At 50.1% G+C, this 16,990-nt stretch overlaps 1 protein-coding gene across 1 annotated transcript in view; it reads right to left on the bottom strand.

Moving 5' to 3' along the window:
* Window positions 1-16,990, bottom strand: part of PCNT (pericentrin) — a 95,547-nt gene that overhangs the window by 49,146 nt on the left and 29,411 nt on the right. Inside the window, 4 exon segments of the mRNA XM_065875935.1 lie at window positions 1,277-1,515; window positions 1,588-1,736; window positions 3,452-3,603; window positions 8,771-8,917. Of these exon segments, the coding sequence (XP_065732007.1) occupies window positions 1,277-1,515; window positions 1,588-1,736; window positions 3,452-3,603; window positions 8,771-8,917 (687 nt within the window).

Raw genomic sequence — 16,990 nt, 5'->3', positions numbered from 1 at the left:
CCAGGCACAGCCCAGGGCCACAACCTCACCTTCCTCCCGAGCTCCCCTGGTGGGCATGTCCAGGCTGAAGCCCCCAGGCCACACACAGGCTGGAGGGCCCAGGTTAATCTCTGAATTCAAAACGCCTACACCCAGCTGGCCTGACCGACAACTCGGCACCTGGCCCGGGCCCCCTCAGCCTCCCCCTGCGTGTAACCAACTCTGACCCTTCCAGACCCAGCCTCTAAGGAAACCTGTTGGTTTTACCTTGAAAACAGCCCCTGGCGCTGCCTCTCCTCATGCCCTGCTGTGGGCAGCCTGCCCGAGTTCTCGGCAGCCACTGCCCCTCGGGCAGCCCACCACTGACCCTGACCTGAACAGGGGCTCCTCGCGCCCCTCTGGCCGCTGCCTGTGTCAACTCCCACCTCCCTCCCCTGCTTCCCCGCTTACACACCCAGGTGCCCCTGCAGAGCACACAGTGGGGACAGCGGGGACGCAGGACCGTGGGCCAGATCAGACTGCAGACTGGACGGCGTCTGTTCCGTTAACTGCGCTTGGGGACAATCCAAAGCACCTGATTATTTATCATAAGATGCTGCCCAACTCTGTCCGGTTTCTGAGAGAAGATGGGACGCAACCAGAGGAGAAACTTCAGAGCTCGCCACTGTGGCTCTGCCTGCATTCGCATCTCAATATTTCTGAGACGTGAACAGCGATGCTTCACGTGAAAATGCTTACTTTTTAACTGGGAAACTTTGGGAAAAGGCTCTCTATTGCTTTCCAAGCTTTCCTACTTAATGTCTGTGCTAATTGTCTGAAGCATTCTAAAAGTTTAACAAATTCCCATCTTCAGTAATAATCTCTAAACATAAGTATATTCAAAATGGAATTAAAATGGTGTGCAAGGTGCAGTAAAAGAGGCTGAACACACAGGATCTAAATTAAGTGCACTGAGGTTTTACTTTTCATTCACAGCAAGCCTACTTCCCCAAGAATTTCGGCTCAGAAAAGACTCCTATTTGAGGAAAACATGTGGGCGAACCTCCGAGGGAGTAACAGGCTCAGAGCGACACCCGGCAGAGAGAGGAGAGAAAGAAGTCAGACCCGCCTGGAGAGAGGAAACCTCCGTCTCGCCCGCACGGTCTGGTGGAGGATCAGAAACCCTGACTGCCCAGCACCCGCAGGCACCTGGGGCTGCGCTGTCACTGCCAGGCAGCCTCCGTCACCCACCGGCCCCCCGCCCACTCCTTCAGCCTGTCACCCTCCTCTGCAGAGAGGCCGAGGGGCCGTGCCTCACCTGCCTGGTGGAGTCCAGGACCATCTCCAGGAGGCCATCCACCGCCAGGCCCAGGCTCCGGTAGATCCTCCTGACGGGCCGCTCATACTCCAGCGTGCTTTCTGGGCTCATGAAGAAGCTCTCACAGACATGACTGCTAATCTCAGCCACTGACGACGTCTCGGCACACTCGGGCGATGCGCTGTCCAGCTCCGGCAGGGCCGCGTCGAGCCCGGGCCACACCTCGTCCAGGGCTGGGGCTACAAGCGAGCAGACACAGGAGCCATGCTGCCAGGAAGACCCCCGGTGCCCGGCCTGGGGGCTGCGGGCACAGGGCTGTCGGCGCTCACCTGCAGGCGGGCTCTCGTCCTCCAGGCAGAGCCCCACGCGCTCACCGATGCGGCTCTTCAGGGCAACGGCGGCCTTGAGTGTCTCCCCAAACAGGCCCAGCAGCCTCCTCAGGGCGTCCCGGAGAGCTCTCCTGAGAGGGGCACACACGGGCAGCGTCAGCCGAGACCCCGCCCGGCTGACCGCATGCCAGCAGCACCGTGGGCGACCTGAGTGTCCCTCTCCTGGAGGTCTACGCCCAGCCCAGCACGGGGGCTTCATCCGGGAGCCCCTCCCAGCTGCTCTGCCCGCAGTGGTGCCACCACGAGCTGCACAGACCCAGCCTGCCCCCCGCCACAGCCTCTCTGGCACTCAGGAGCAGAGCTGGGCGCCAACGTGGCCCCTGAGGCCCCACCCTCTCAGGATACACCGGCTCAAACGCCCAGGTCACCCCTTGCCCACAGCCCACCAGCACAGGAAGGCGCCGTGTCTCCCCGTGTCTCTCTCTGGGGCCACACAAACACGGAGTTTGGGGTGTGTGGTTCCCCTAGGACAGGAGTCCTGTCTCTGAGCCGCACCCTCCCAGACCAGCCCGTCCAGCTGGGGGGCATCAGCTGGGGCACAGTGACCCCGCCCAGGCCGTGGCTCTGGTGCCCACGAGACGTCAGGGCTTGGCCAGCCCCATCCGCCCGCGGCTCACACCCCTCCCTCAGGCCCAGCACAGGGAAACGCCACTCAAGACATGGGAAGAGCTGCCCCTCAGGAAGCTGACACCCCAGGTCAGGGCCAGAGATGGTGAGAAAGGGACGCGGGGACGTGAGGGGTGGGGGCAGGCGGGGGCAGACTGCAAACGGCGGGCCCGACAGCCCCTGCTGTTGCCCAGGCCCCTCGGAGGGAGCGTGCGGGGAGGGCATAAGGACCACCCCCAGACGAGCTCGGGCAGGCGGTGTCTGCTTTGCTCTGAGAGAAAATGCCAGAAGGCCCCAGCCGCCCCCCCCCCTTGGGCCCCGTCCAGGCCATACCGACCCCTGGTCCCTGAGAAGCCTCATGAACGCCAAACACTCGTGGGTGTCCGCGCATCTCACCTGCCGGGCACGCCCCCCGAACGCCCCGGGGCCTTTGCTCTCTGCCAGCCCCCTGAGGGCAGGGCCAGGCCTGACACGTCCTGCCCTGCACTCCCCTCATCGAGCGGCAAGGCAGCTGGGCACAGCACACAAGGTCCTCACAGAGATAATGAAGCCGTGAAAGCACGAACGGAGAGATGGAGCCCACGTGAGCGGCACCCGCCCTCCGCACAGCAGCCCTCCCCCCTCCTCCCCTGACCCTCAGCGCCACATATACGGTAGCGCCGCGCTGCTGAGGACGAGGGTCCAGGGGCAGCAGGGACCCCAGACCAGCAGGACCATGAGATACCGGCAGGGACAGGCCAAGGGATGCACAAAGGGGCCCAGAGAGGCCGGCCAGCAAGCTGCACCTTCCCGGGCGATGCTGAGCCAATGGCCCCGACAGGCAAAGACGAGAGCGTCGCCTGACATCAGGCAAACACAACTGAACAGCTCACTCCAGAAGCACACGAGAAGCGGAGCTAAAACCTGCCTAGCGCCAGGTGGGAAACTACTTCCTAAATAAGACTCCCAAACAAACAAGAAAAGGGACGGGTCGGTAACTGCCTTCATAGCAGCATCAAATCTTGTAATCTGGCAAAATGAGAAGGTTTGGCAAAGCGAGGTGGTGGGTGTGTGGGTGCCACGACTCAGCGCTCATCTTGAAGTTTAAGGCCCTCCTGGATGAGAGGACCACGCAGCACAGGGTCCCATCCACCAGGTGCCAACATGCACTCCAGCCCGAGAAGCAGAGGCGGCCACTGACCTCTCGCCGTGGGACAGGTCGATGTCGGACTTGAGCATTGAGATGAGAGTTGTTTCCTCCTGGTTCTCCCTTTCCCGCCTTTGCTGAAGCCTCTCCAGTTCGGAATGGCGCTCTTCTATCTCGCGACTTAAGGATAAAATCTGGTCTTTTAGCTGTTGAAGAAAAATTGTTAAAGCTTTAGTTAAGACAATTTAGTTAAAACTAAGTTTCTGTAAGGAACTTTCTTTATCCAACAGCAGGTCTGTGGTTTGTGGGATGGAGAAAACGGATGATGGGACACCAGCGTGGGGCCCATAAAGCACGCAAAGCACAGGCCAGAGGAAAAAGAAGGGTGTAATTTTGAAACCAATTTACCGAAGAGAACAAAGGGAACAGAAAACAGTTTCAATGCTGTGCATAGAGGGAACCTGGGAAAAAAGTGTAGCTCTTATAAACCACTGGGCCATATAGGTCGCTGGTAAAATGAAAGAAAATGGAATAAGTAAACAGAGAATGGCAAGTTTCAAGATGGCAAACAATGACCAAGAAATGGACAAAAGAGACACAGAAGATGAACTGCATGCCCGGACGGCTCGAGGCTGGGGCGGCCCCAGAGGCCAGCGTGGAGCTGGCGGACGGCAGACCCTTCCCTCTGCTAGCCCTGCTCCCTCACCTGCATTCCTATCAAATCTTCCTCCACTTACAATGGGGTTACATCCCAAGACACCCATCCTAAACTGCAAATACCATACATCGAAAATGCATTTAAGGACCTCCCTGGTGGCACAGTGGTTAAGAATCCGCCTGCTGGGCTTCCCTGGTAGCGCAGTGGTTGAGAGTCCGCCTGCCGATGCAGGGGTCGCGGGTTCACGCCCCGGTCTGGGAAGATCCCACATGCCGCGGAGCGGCTGGGCCCGTGCACCACAGCTACTGAGCCTGCGCTCTAGAGCCCGCGAGCCACAACTACTGAGCCCACGTGCCACAACTACTGAAGCCCGTGTGCCTACAGCCTGCACTCCACAACAAAAGAAGCCGCTGCAACGAGAAGCCCGTGCACTGCAACAAGAGTAGCCCCCACTCACCGCAACTAGAGAAAGCCCGCGCACAGCAATGAAAACCCAACGCAGCCAAAAATAATTAATTTTTTAAAAAAGGAAATGCATTTAATACACCTGTGAATGAAAAGGGTCACCTGCCATATCAGTAAACAAAGGATGTTGCAGCCATCAAGCCACCACAGCCGCCCAGACAGTGAGCTCTGAGTGGGCTCAGGATGGGAAAGCACAGGATACTGGCCCCAGGTAGAGGAGGTACAGATCAAAAAAATGATTTCAGTGAGCCCAGACTTTGCTTCTTCCCGTATATAGAAAAGCGCTAAATTCATTAACTTGAGATGCCTGGTTTCTTTAATTAACAGTAATCTTTTGAAAAGGAAAAGCAGAGCGGCTGGCTGTCTTGGTCAAGAATGGCTGTCAGCGCATCAGTCGTTCACCTTTCTGGTCGTGTGGCGGATGGGGAGCTGTGGCTGCCCTGCCCAGCATCACAGGAGAGAACTGGACCACATATCACTAGCCCAGGGAAAGATAAAAATTCAACATTCAAAGTACTGTTTCTATTGAATGTACACTGCTTTCACACCATCGTAAGTCAAAAAATCCTTCCTAAGTCAAACAACTGTAAGTCAGGAACTGTCTGTACTCAATAAGGTAATAGAGTTAATTCATCAATGAAGAACATTTGTTCATCAAAAGATGACAAAAGGGAAGAAAAACCCCACAACTTAGAAGAAATCCAGAAATACAAATAAAAACTTCCCTAAATCAGTAAGAAAAAGACGAACAACTGTTTTAAATAGAAAAATGGCCAAAGATACAAAAAGGTATTCCACAGAAAGGGAAACAAATGGATCACAAACATAGTAACACATGCGCATCTTCTCAGCAAATTAAGACCACCAAGAGACACCATTTCGTTGCCACAAAACTGGCAAAAATTAAAAAGCAAGAACATTCCAGGAGAGGATGTGGAGTAACAGGAGCTCGAGTGCACGACTGGTGGAACCACCCAGAAACAGCCTTGGGGTTATCCAGCAGGGGCAGAACCCCACAATCTGGACACGCACTTCTGGGTTTAAGAAGCTCCTGCACATCTGGAGTAAGAGGTGTGTGTAGGAAACTCAGGGCAGCTTTATTCATAATGGCAGAAAGACAGAAACAGGCCCAAGTCCACCGATGAGCACACACGCAATGGATGCCATTCGGCAGCTTGGGTGGCGGGTACGGCCCCCCCAGCGCCATCTGTGAACCTCCAGTCAACACGGAACGAGGGAGGCCAGCACACACCCCCTTGTGAAGGCCGGAAAGGGCTGAGGCTCAACAGCAGAGTGTCCAGGAATAAACACATCAGTGAGCAAGAAACCTGCAATGATCAGAAGGGTGGTTGCCTCGGCGGGGGGCAGGGGGCAGGGGGCAGGGGGGTCTCCTGAGGTGCTTCACGTGGGTGGTGGGACACCATCCTTACTCCACAGTATTACTTTAACCGAACATGTACATTTTAAGGACACCTGTAACATAATTTCACAGTGGAAACAGCTTCCCGCAGAGTCTGGTTTCCTGAAGGGTCGCACGCCCTGCTCCGACCGGGGAGCCTCTGGGCAGCGGACGCACAGCCTGGCCCACCGGCCCAGGGGAGCCTCCTGCTGCCCGCCTCCACGCGCCCGCACAAAGGCGTCCCCCACTCCTGGCGCCTCTCAGTCTTTCCTCCCCACCTTCTCTCACACTCCTGCCATCAAGCCACCATCCCCCCTTTTTAAAGGTAAATCGCTATGTATGTTTTACAATTTCTCTCTTAATTCAGAATTTAACATTTCTTTTTTAACTGTAGTAATACTTTTATTAGGACTGTTATTGTTTCTGGTCCTTGAGGTATAAAATCGCAGAGGCTTTGAATGGTGTATTCTGTACAAACTTTTAGTATTTTGTACAGAATGAGCTGTTTTAAGAATGCATGTCATGTACCAGCAGAAATGCCTGGTATACTGAAGAACAAGCTTAAGAAACACTTCGAGAGGCTCGTTCTTCCTCATGGAGCCCCCTCCTGCCTAAGCCCTGGTGCCGTCCTTGCTCCCCTGCACGTGCCCCCCATCCTCCTGCCTTCTCGTTGGCTGGGCTCCCAGCACAGGAGGGGCCTCTGCAGCCAGGAACATGCCCCTTGACGGGCAGCTAATGACTGACCTCCACAGATACATGCTGCCCTGAGTCTGGCTGGGAGTGACTTTGACATCTCCGGTACCAAATTAAGTCAGACACACCCCTGTGCAGTGTTTACAGTCAGAAGGCCTGGCCCCACCACTTGGCAGCCATGGACTTTGAGCAAATTAACGGAGCCTCTCCTGGGCCTCAGTGTCCTGAGAGGGAGAGAGCTGCACAGAAATGAGAAAATTCTACATCTAACGTGCTTAGCGTGGTGCCTGCACACATTCGTAAGAAAACTGTGCCTCCAGTGTGTGAATAAGTTCAAGTCCAGTGGCCCTGTATGATGATAAAGTCAAAGAAAGCAGCAGTACTGCTATGACTCTGAAAGATCACACAGTGGGACTATCTCTAAAAATAGTATAAATACACATTCGTATTTTCAATAATAATAATGAAAAAAACCCAATTCAAAAATTGTCAAGGACCTCAGCCATAAAAAAGAATGAAATAATGCCATTTGCAGCAACATGGATGGACCTAGAGAGTATTATGCTTAGTGAAATAAGTCAGACAGAGAGAAAAATACTGTATGATATCACTTATATGTGGAATCTAAGAAAATGATACAAATGAACTTATTTACAAAACAGAAATAGACTCTCAGACATGGAGATATATTAGGAGTTTGGGATTAATATGTAGACACTACTGTATATAAGATAGATAACCAAAAAGGACCTACTGTATAGCACAGAAAACTACATTCAATATCTTGTAATAAGCTCTAAGGGAAAAGAATCTGAAAAAGTATATATATACACTTTATATATATATATATACACACACACATATGTATATACATATATATAACTGAGTTACTTTGCTATACAGTTGAAACTAACACAACATTGTAAATTAACTGTACTTCAATAAAAAAAAAACTGTCAAGGACCTGAACAGACAAAAATGGCCAATAAACCCATGAAAAGATGTCCAACGTCACCAGTGATTAGGGAAATGCAAATAAAAACAAGATATCACCTCATATCCATTATGATGGCTATTACTTTAAAAAATGAAAAACAGCAAGTGTTGACAAGAATGCAGAAAAATTGGAACATTTGTGCACTGTTGGTGGAAATGCACAATGCCACAGCTGCTGTGGAAAACAGTTTAGCAGTTCCTCAAAAAGTTAAACACAGAATTATCGTATGACCCATCAACTTTGTTCTTAGATATATACCCCAAAACTCAAAAGCAGGGGCTGAAGCAAATACTTGCATCGCAGCGTCCACAGCAGCATTATGCGCACAACAGCCAAAGGAAGAGCCGACCATGAACAGATGGCCACCAACAGACGAACAGATCAACAAAATATGGTGTCTATATACAGTGGAATAATATTAGTCGGCCATAAAAAGCCATGAATGTTGATACACCCACAACATGGATGGACCTTGAGGACATTATGCTAAGTGAAATGAGTCAAACACAAAAGAACATATATTGTGTGATTCCTCTGAAATGAGATCCCTCGAGGAGTCAAATTCACAAAGGCAGAAAGTACAGTGGTGGGCACCAGGGAAGGATGGAGGGGGATGGGAGCTATTATGTGTTTAATTAATTAACTGATTAATTTATTTTTGGCTGCACTGCGCGCGGGCGTTCTCTACGTTGCGGCGAGGTGCGGCGCACGGGCTTCTCGTTGCGGTGACTTCTCTTGTTGCAGAGCACAGGCTCTAGGCGTGTGGGCTTCAGCAGTTGTGGCACACGGGCTCAGCAGTTGTGGCTCGCAGGCTCTAGAGTGCAGGCTCGGTAGTTGTAGCACACAGGCATAGGTGCTCTGCGGCATGTGGGATCTTCCCAGACCAGGGCTCGAACCCGTGTCCCCTGCATTGGCAGGCGGATTCTTAACCACTGCGCCAGCAGGGAAGCCCAGGAATTATTTTTAATGAGGGCAGAGCTTCTACGTGGGATGATGAACAAGTTCTGGAAACGGAGAGCAGCGATACTTGCACGATACTGTGAATGTGGTTAATGCCACTGAACTGTGCACTTAAAACGGTTGAAATGGTAAATACTATGTTATGCACATTCTACCATACACAAGAAAAGAATTAACAAAGAAAAGATGCATCCCACATACCTGCAGAATTTGGTTATTCTTCTCCCGAAGCTGGAGCGACAGAGACTCTTTCTCTTTTTGGTAAAGAGACTGTGCCTGCTCCCGCTCAAGTTTATGTATCGCCTCTTTTTCATGCAAAGCAGCTTTCTTTTCACTTTCAAATTCACCCTGTACAAAAGTACATTAACAACAACAAAAAATGCCATTAAGTTATAAAATTATAAGGATAATTTCTCCATTTCTCTGCTGTTCACTAGAATTTAGTTCATTCAACAAATATTCATTGATTCCGTATTCTGTGCCAAGAACAATGATCAAAAAGGCCAAGGCCACTATCCCCAGTGAACATGCGTTCAAATGCGCTTATCATACAGAGTACAAAAGAAACAGCCTGCTGCCTTTCCCAATGGTCACGTTAAGAAATTCTCCATCATCAGGGGATCATGACCATCAAAATCCAAGATATTTAGAAACCTAACTTCCTCAGGTTTTAAAAAATAACCCTGTTTCTTCTTAAATAATAAAAAATATTTCTTAATAATGTTCACCTAATGAATTAAAATACATTAATGAAATAAGCTTTTTTTTTTTAACTACAGAGATAGCCCTTCCAGAATGACAGAATAAGGACCTCCAAAAATCCATTCCTCTACAAGAGCACTGAGAACACTGGCAAAAACTGTCAAAATCAACTTTTTCATAGCTCTGGAAATTAAAGTGTTTATTAAAAACAAAGGCTGAGTCGCCATCAGAACAGGAAGCTTTGAGTGTTTGAACCTGCCCTAATCCCATCACTCCAGTCTCTGGGATAGCCTTGAAAATGCAGCCCAGGGAATTCCCTGGTGGTCCAGTGGTTAAGACCATTTCAAGCTTTCACTGCTGTGGGCCCCGGGGTTCAACCGGGGTTCAATCTCTGATCGGGGAACCCGCCAAAAAAAAAAAAGAAAGAAAATGCAGCCCAGCAACCATGGGGGGAGGAGGAGAAGAATGGGTTGCACCAAAGCACCACCACCAACTGTCACTAACTGACCTGTCTAGCAGCTCACTGAAGAGCTCCATTCTCAAAGCTGGTTTTTTACTGGCTCTGATTCAGAGCTCACCTCAACAATCCTGTGCCCAGCAACTGTTTAACAGCTCAGCGGCCTGAGGCAGTGATAACAACTGGAGCTATTAAGAGGCTGATCAAAAACCTTAAAAGGAAGTGAAAGCTAAGGCAGAGATGTATACTGCCTGCCACAGCATTAAAGGCATGCCCAACCAGAGCCCCACAATAAAGAGATAAGATTATAAAATGAAACCCAATAGATATTCTGAAGCTGAAAAGCACAATTACTGAAATAAAAGTTTCACTAGAGGGACTCAACAGCAGATTCAAGTGGGTAGAAGAATCAGCAAACATGAAGACAGGTCAAATGAGATTATTCATTATGGGGAACAAAAAGGAAAAAAAAAGAAAAAAGAAATAAAGTAAGTAGGCTCACAGGCCTTTAGGACATCCTCAAAGACCAACATACACATCATGAGTGTCCCAGAGGAAAGGACAAAGGGAACATGGCAAAAGAATACTTGAAGATAATATGCCTAAAAACTTTGCAAATTTGATGAAAAATATTAATCTATACATAGAGGAAGCTCAATGAACTCCAAGTAGGATAAACTCAGAGATCCACACCTGGACACATCATAATCAAACTGCTGAGAGACAAAGAAAATCTAGAAAGCAGTGAAAAGCAAGTAATTTATTTTGTCTTTTATGTTTATGTGTATAGTTTGTAATTCTTTTTTCTATGTGATTTAGAAGACAAATGCATAAAGAACGAGCATAAAGTGTATACAGATGCTCTTTGTATGACAATATTAGCACAAAGGAGGAAGGAAGGAAGGAAGGAAGGAATGACGCTATATCAAAGAACAATTTTGTGAACTATTAAAATTAAGTTGGTATTAATCTGAACCATATTGTTATAAAATGTTCAATGTAATGCCCAGGGCAGGCACTAAAAAAATTAAAAGCAAACAAACAAAAAAACAAAACAAAAACAAAAACCAAAAAAATATAGAAAAATAAACATCAAGGAAATCAAAACAAAAGGCGGCAGTAATGGAGATTTAGAGGAACAAAAGAGACAGAAGATGTATAGAAAGCAAACAGCAAGTACTGACACACCCTATAACATATATGAACCTAGAAAACATTATTCTAAGTGAAAGAAGCCAAACACAAAAGGCCATATTTTGCATGATTCGATTTCTAAAAAATGTTCAGAAAAGGCAACTCCACAGAAGCGGAGAGTAGATCAGGGGTTGCCAGGAGCTGGGGGAGGGAAGAGACTGCTAACGGGTCGGGGGTTTCTTTTGTGGTGATGTAAATGTTCTGGAATTAGACGGCAATAAGAGTTGTACAACTTTGTGAATATACTGCAGACCACCGAACTGTATATTTCAAAAAGAGTGATTTTTATGATATGTGCGTCATATCTCAATAAGGTTGTAATTAAAAACAAAACAAAACCACAGTAAAAATCATTGCGAGAAGTAATGCTGAATGCTCACTCATCCCGCGCAGACACCCTTCCGTGGCAACAGGCCCCTTGAAGCAAGAAAAGGCTTGACGTGGCCGCTGCTGAGTCACCAAAGCAAGGCCATGAGCAGGGCTCAGACTTTCCCAGGCTTAAATACAGCTGGCTCTTTACCATGGGGCTGGACAGTGTGGGTCCACTTACCCTCGGATTGTTTGTTTGGGGCCGTGCTTAGCAGCATGGGGCGTCTTACCTCCCTGACCAGGGATCGAACCCAGGCCCCCTGCACTGGGAGCGAGGAGTCTTAGCCACTGGACCGCAGGGAAGCCCCACGGCTTTTGTTTCGATGGCAAACACTACAGCACCACACGATCCGCGGCTGGCTGGGCGTGCAGACGCACAGTGACGGCGGATACGGAGGAGCCACGCGTACCGAGGGCCAGCTATCAATCACACGCAGATTCCCAACTGTGCAGAGGGCCGGCACGCTTAATTCCGTGTTGGTTAAGGGTCAACTATTTGATGACAATTTCTTAAAAGAAAAGGAATGCTAACTAGTCAACTTAAATATAAAAATGAAGGAAAAAAAGTTGCCTTGAAAAGTCTCAGTTTCTAAGACAATGAATACGTTTTAATTTTGCATATCAAAATTAATTTAGAATACATTTTTCTTACTTTGCAGGTGAGAAAGGATAGCAATGAAATAGATCACCCTTGAGCCCAGTACCTTTAACTGTGTGATGTGCTGCTCCAGCAGCGCCTCCGACCGACACTTCAGCAGCTCAATCTCCTCCCGACAGCAGAGCCGCTGCTTCTCCTCCTCTTCCATCTCCGCAGGAACCGCAGCGCCCTGCTTGAGTGGGGAGGAAGGTCAACACTGGGCCTTGCCCGTGTGCGTGGATCTGTGGTGAGGCTGGAGCTCAGCTTATTCCACATATTTCCACGTGACGACACGCAGCAGTCAGGTTATAGCTCACAGAAAACGTCAAGTCACTCTTTGTGGGCTCTGGATTCTCACCTCAGTCACAAGCATCAGAAAATGGGGTTTGCACAGCACAACACTGAAACTATACTTTGAAGTTCTACAGACCGTTTCTGAATTAACACAGAACATTTTTATAAACTTCCTCTCCTGGAATAGGTTTAACTCAATCCTTTAAAAGGAAGAATCAAGTGCAATTTCAAGTTGGGACATGTGGCAGTTTCCAAAGCCCTTTAACTGTCTCATCTGCACCACAAAACCACTTCATGGGAAGGACGGGGTTCACCCAGATGGTTCACAGCCAGGAAGGAAGCTGCAGGCCTGACAGTAACCAGATCTGACCACGGATGCTGGCTCTGTGTGTGCCAACCACAAAATGCTAGTGAACAAGAACAAAACCCCGAATGCCAACGGGCACCACAGACCGGCAGGGCAAGGCCAAGGGAGAGGAGGACAAGCCACACTCCCTTTCCCCAAAAACAGACTCCAGGACACTGAAGGACGCTGGGAAAAATAAGAAAACATCAGCACCCAAGAAGAGGCAAATCCCGCAAAAGCACATGATAAACAGGACCCCGCGTGAGGACCGCTCTTCGGGTGCCCGCCCGCCCGGCACAGGCACCTGCGCCCCTCCCCCTCAGCACCTTCAGCAAACAGGTCCTGAGGGTGGACCCCGCACGCTCGCTGGCCTGTTAAACGCTCCGGTTGACAGGTCGAAGCGTAAGCCCCTGCTTCTTGAAGAACTCGTGCCACAGATCACATTCTTCAGGCAAAACTTTCACGGAAGCCAAATGTATACAAACAGATAAAAGTGAACTTCTGTTTGGGGTCAGGGTCAGAGTCCAAGAGCACCCCACACCCCGGCGTGCCTGGAGTCCCGGGGCCTGCAGGCTGCACTGTGCACGTGAGAGCCCGGGCCCGGGGGCTCAGGCTGCTCTTCCTGGCCACGGGGTCCCTCCAGGCCTTGGGGTCACTGCCCACAAACAGAGAGAGCGGAGGGTGGGTGCCGTACGGAGCTGTGGCTGGGAAGGAAGAACCAGCCCACCGATGCCAAGCGCCTGGGTCGTCTGCCCCACTGAGGCCCCACGGGCCCCAGCACAGAGCAGCCCTTGCTACAGGAGCGGGAGGCACGCACAGGACTTGTTGCCCAACCTCCACGGCCTCAGGAAGGGTTTCCAGGCAGCTGGCAGAGACACGCCAGGTCCAGCAAGACGTCCCAAGCGCAGTCAGGAGCAGCGGACACACAGCACCCCTCCCAGGCGCCCTGTGGGTGGGGGAAATCACCCTAACCTGACACCTGCGAGGGGCAGTGGGGACACCGCGACCTGCTCTGCCCAGCGTGCCCCCAGGTCTGGAGCAGGACAGTCAGGGGAGGCCACAGACGTCATTGCGCATTCAGCCCCGCGACCTGGACGCCTCAGCACCCCCGGGCTGGCTGTGTGACCTCGGCCCCCGTGACCTGACCGGACAGGGTCAGAGGGGGTTTTACTTGTGCCACTCCCTGCATCCCCTCAAGACCTCCTTACACACAATCGTTCTATTTCCAGCCTGACTAAACTCTCTTTAATCTGTTCCAAATGGTAAAGTCAATATAAGCAAAAGATGTTTTTAAAAAGTTATTCTCGGGCTTCCCTGGTGGCGCAGTGGTTGAGAGTCCGCCTGCCGATGCAGGGGACGCAGGTTCGTGCCCTGGTCCGGGAGGATCCCACATGCCGCGGAGCGGCTGGGCCCGTGAGCCATGGCCACTGAGCTTGTGCGTCTGGAGCCTGTGCTCCGCAACGGGAGAGGCCACAGCAGTGAGAGGCCTGCGTACCGCAAAAAGGAAAAAAAGTTATCTCGAGTTTTTCTAAAAATCCACAGAATTACGTGGGAAGTGTCATATATACTTTAATCATTAGAAAAACAATGGATACACTTAAAGAAGAAAAAAATAAGTAGTTCTGCACAAAGAATACCAACATAGTATTAAGAATAAATTCAACTGATAAGGAATTAAAGACATTCAAACTATATCTAAAATAACCAGAGGTTCTCTTAATATTTTTTAAAAATCACACGAACAGATTTTTTTTTTCCCCAAGAAAAGATGACACTGCCTGAGCGAGCAATCAGCAGTGGTCACACGACGGTTAACTCCTGCTTTCCTTCCACTGCTTAGTGTTACCAATACAAGGGTGATTTCTTTGCAGGACACTTAGCTCTAAGAAAAGGAAATCAGGCTTATGTTTTCAGAGAACTTTTCTCACAACCAAACTCCAAAGGGAAGTAACCTGAAAAATAATCCAATCGCTTCACAAGCGCTGCGTAAACAACTCTTCTGAAAAGTGACACTGCTTTTCAAACAGGTGCAGAGATATTTGTGGCGCAGATAAAACCCCTTCACAGAGGAAGAACACCACGTCCCTGCTATTTTGGGGACAATGGCCACAGCATCCCAGGAGACACCCAGCAAGGCTTTATGGAATATCTGTCTGTGAGGTCAGCCTGAGGGAAGACGGCAGGAAGAAGAGGCCACCACCTGGAACTATTCTCACCAAGCCATGGACCTGAATCCCATCCCGTGTGTAGACTGCTGACACGTTCACAGGCAATAAGGGGGAAATGTTAGCCAACGTCACAGGAAGCAGTAAAAACAGATTCAGCACAGCTCAGGCCCTATGTGGACCCCAATTTGACCAGCCACAGGAAGAGACTGGAACTTAGGCTGGACATGTGATGAAGTTAAGGGATTACTGTTAACTCTGCAGGTTAGCGTGGAGCATGTTACGGTATATTGGGGCGGCTAATGCACTGAGACTGGCGTGTACCCATGGGCAGTCAGATTCTGAACTGTCCTCTGTTTCTGTATATGTTGAAATTTTCTCCAATAAAAAGTTAAAATAAAATAGGGGAAGAAACTGCATATCCCACCTTCCCACAAACTCAGATGTTTTCTCCTGTGAAATGAGCTAGACAAAAAAGGTCACTTAAACAGTATCTAATACTCACATCCTTAGTAGCAACGTAAAAGAATGACATACTTGAACGAACAAATAGAAAAATACTTCCCAAATGATCTCAGCGCTCTAAAGAGAGTCAACACGGAAGTACAAAAATGCCGAGCCGAAGAGCAGGACGCATGTCACGACCAGGTAACAGAACCATCAGAGTGAACAAACAGGATCCAACAAAGGTTCTTTGGAGAGAGGATTGTAAGCCAATAAATACCAGGGAAGGCCAGCGGCAGAGTCTGACTCTTCAGAGGATTAGAGAAATGAAACTCAGACACCTCCACAGGTCAGCAGGTCTCAGGGCAGCGCCCCAGAGGAGGACGTTGCTCACGAGGGCACGAGAGCACCGAAAGCAATGACAGCAACGAGAGCACCGAGAGCATGAGAGCAATTGGGCTGCAGCCAGCACCACCGTCTCCTCCACGGTGCCTGCAGCAAGCACCATCCCGGCAGCCATCTGACCCCTCTGTAATGGCCCCTGAGGACTGAACTCGAGGGGCTGGGGCACTTAGGACACTGCAGGGACAGAAAGCGGGCTGCGGCGGTGAGGGTGACCTCAGGTGGCCTCGGCCTGCAGCGGCTTGAAGCAGGATTTCAGTTCCCGACCACAGATTGAGGTCGGGCAGCGGCAGTGAGAGCGCTGAGCCCTGGCCACTGGACCGCCAGGGACCAGCAGCCAGTGACAAGGCCCTGGCCCGTCAGCTATGAACAAATGAACTTCCGCAGAGAGACGGAAAGTAGTGAAGCAAGTACAGTGTTTTTTAGAAGGAAAAAGAGTACAGTAGACACACGGGCAGGCTCAGAGAGAGCGTCACGCCCTCGTGGCAGTCTGAATCACTTTCGTGGGCATTTCTTCCCGGGTTCCTGTGGCCAACCATCCTGCTCTGCCTGGTTCTGAGCCCGTATTTGGTGTATCTCAAGGTCCTCCCACGCGCGCGTACACATCTCTTAGCCAAGATGGATTCCAGCGAAGAGGCCTATCTATGGGTAGTTGGCATCACTTACTATGAGGTGGCGCCCCTTCCTTTTGGACCTCCAAGGAGCCCTTCTGCGCATGTGTAGTCGGGAGGGTCTCCTTGACTTCGAGAGTGAGGAATATATGGTCTCTTATCTTCTATCTGGGCAGGGCCCAGCCTCCTCCATTATCCTACTTTTATGGAGCTTCTGTCCACAGGGGAGAAACTGTTCAGCCTGGGCCCATCTATCTCCTGCCTCAAGGGAAAACTGAGGGGATGCTGAGGAGACACTGAGGGGACATGGGGGCTGAGGGGACGCTGAGGGGACACTGAGTGGACATGGGGGCTGAGGGGACACTGAGGGGGATGAGGGAGTTTTGTCCTCTTTAATGAAACCTGAGTAAGATGACATTGTGAAGAGAAGATGGTTTGTGTGACTTTATCAGTGACCAGCTGCATGTCTGGTCTCAGCCAGGCTTTTATCGTGTTTCTCTGAGCGTTTTGTGGGCATGGGCTTCCTGGGTGTGGATCCCTCCTGTCCTCTCATTCCCCAAACATGGGAAACCCGGATTCAGGGCATCTCAGGGTCCAAGGAGCAAACCAAGAAAAATGCCAACTCCCAGCCTTTTCAACCAAACAAAAGGGATAAATGTCATATTTATGCTTCCCTTTATTTTTCTCCAATCCACTAATTCTCATTCTGGGAACTTCCATGTGAAAAAACAGGTTACATGCTAATTTCAGATCGGTCAATATGTACATACACAGCTAAGAGCACTGACTATTAACCTAGG

This window comes from Phocoena phocoena, chromosome 4 (assembly GCF_963924675.1).
Source record: "Phocoena phocoena chromosome 4, mPhoPho1.1, whole genome shotgun sequence".
NCBI classification, from domain to species: domain Eukaryota; kingdom Metazoa; phylum Chordata; class Mammalia; order Artiodactyla; family Phocoenidae; genus Phocoena; species Phocoena phocoena.
This window is presented reverse-complemented; position numbering and strand designations above follow the sequence as displayed.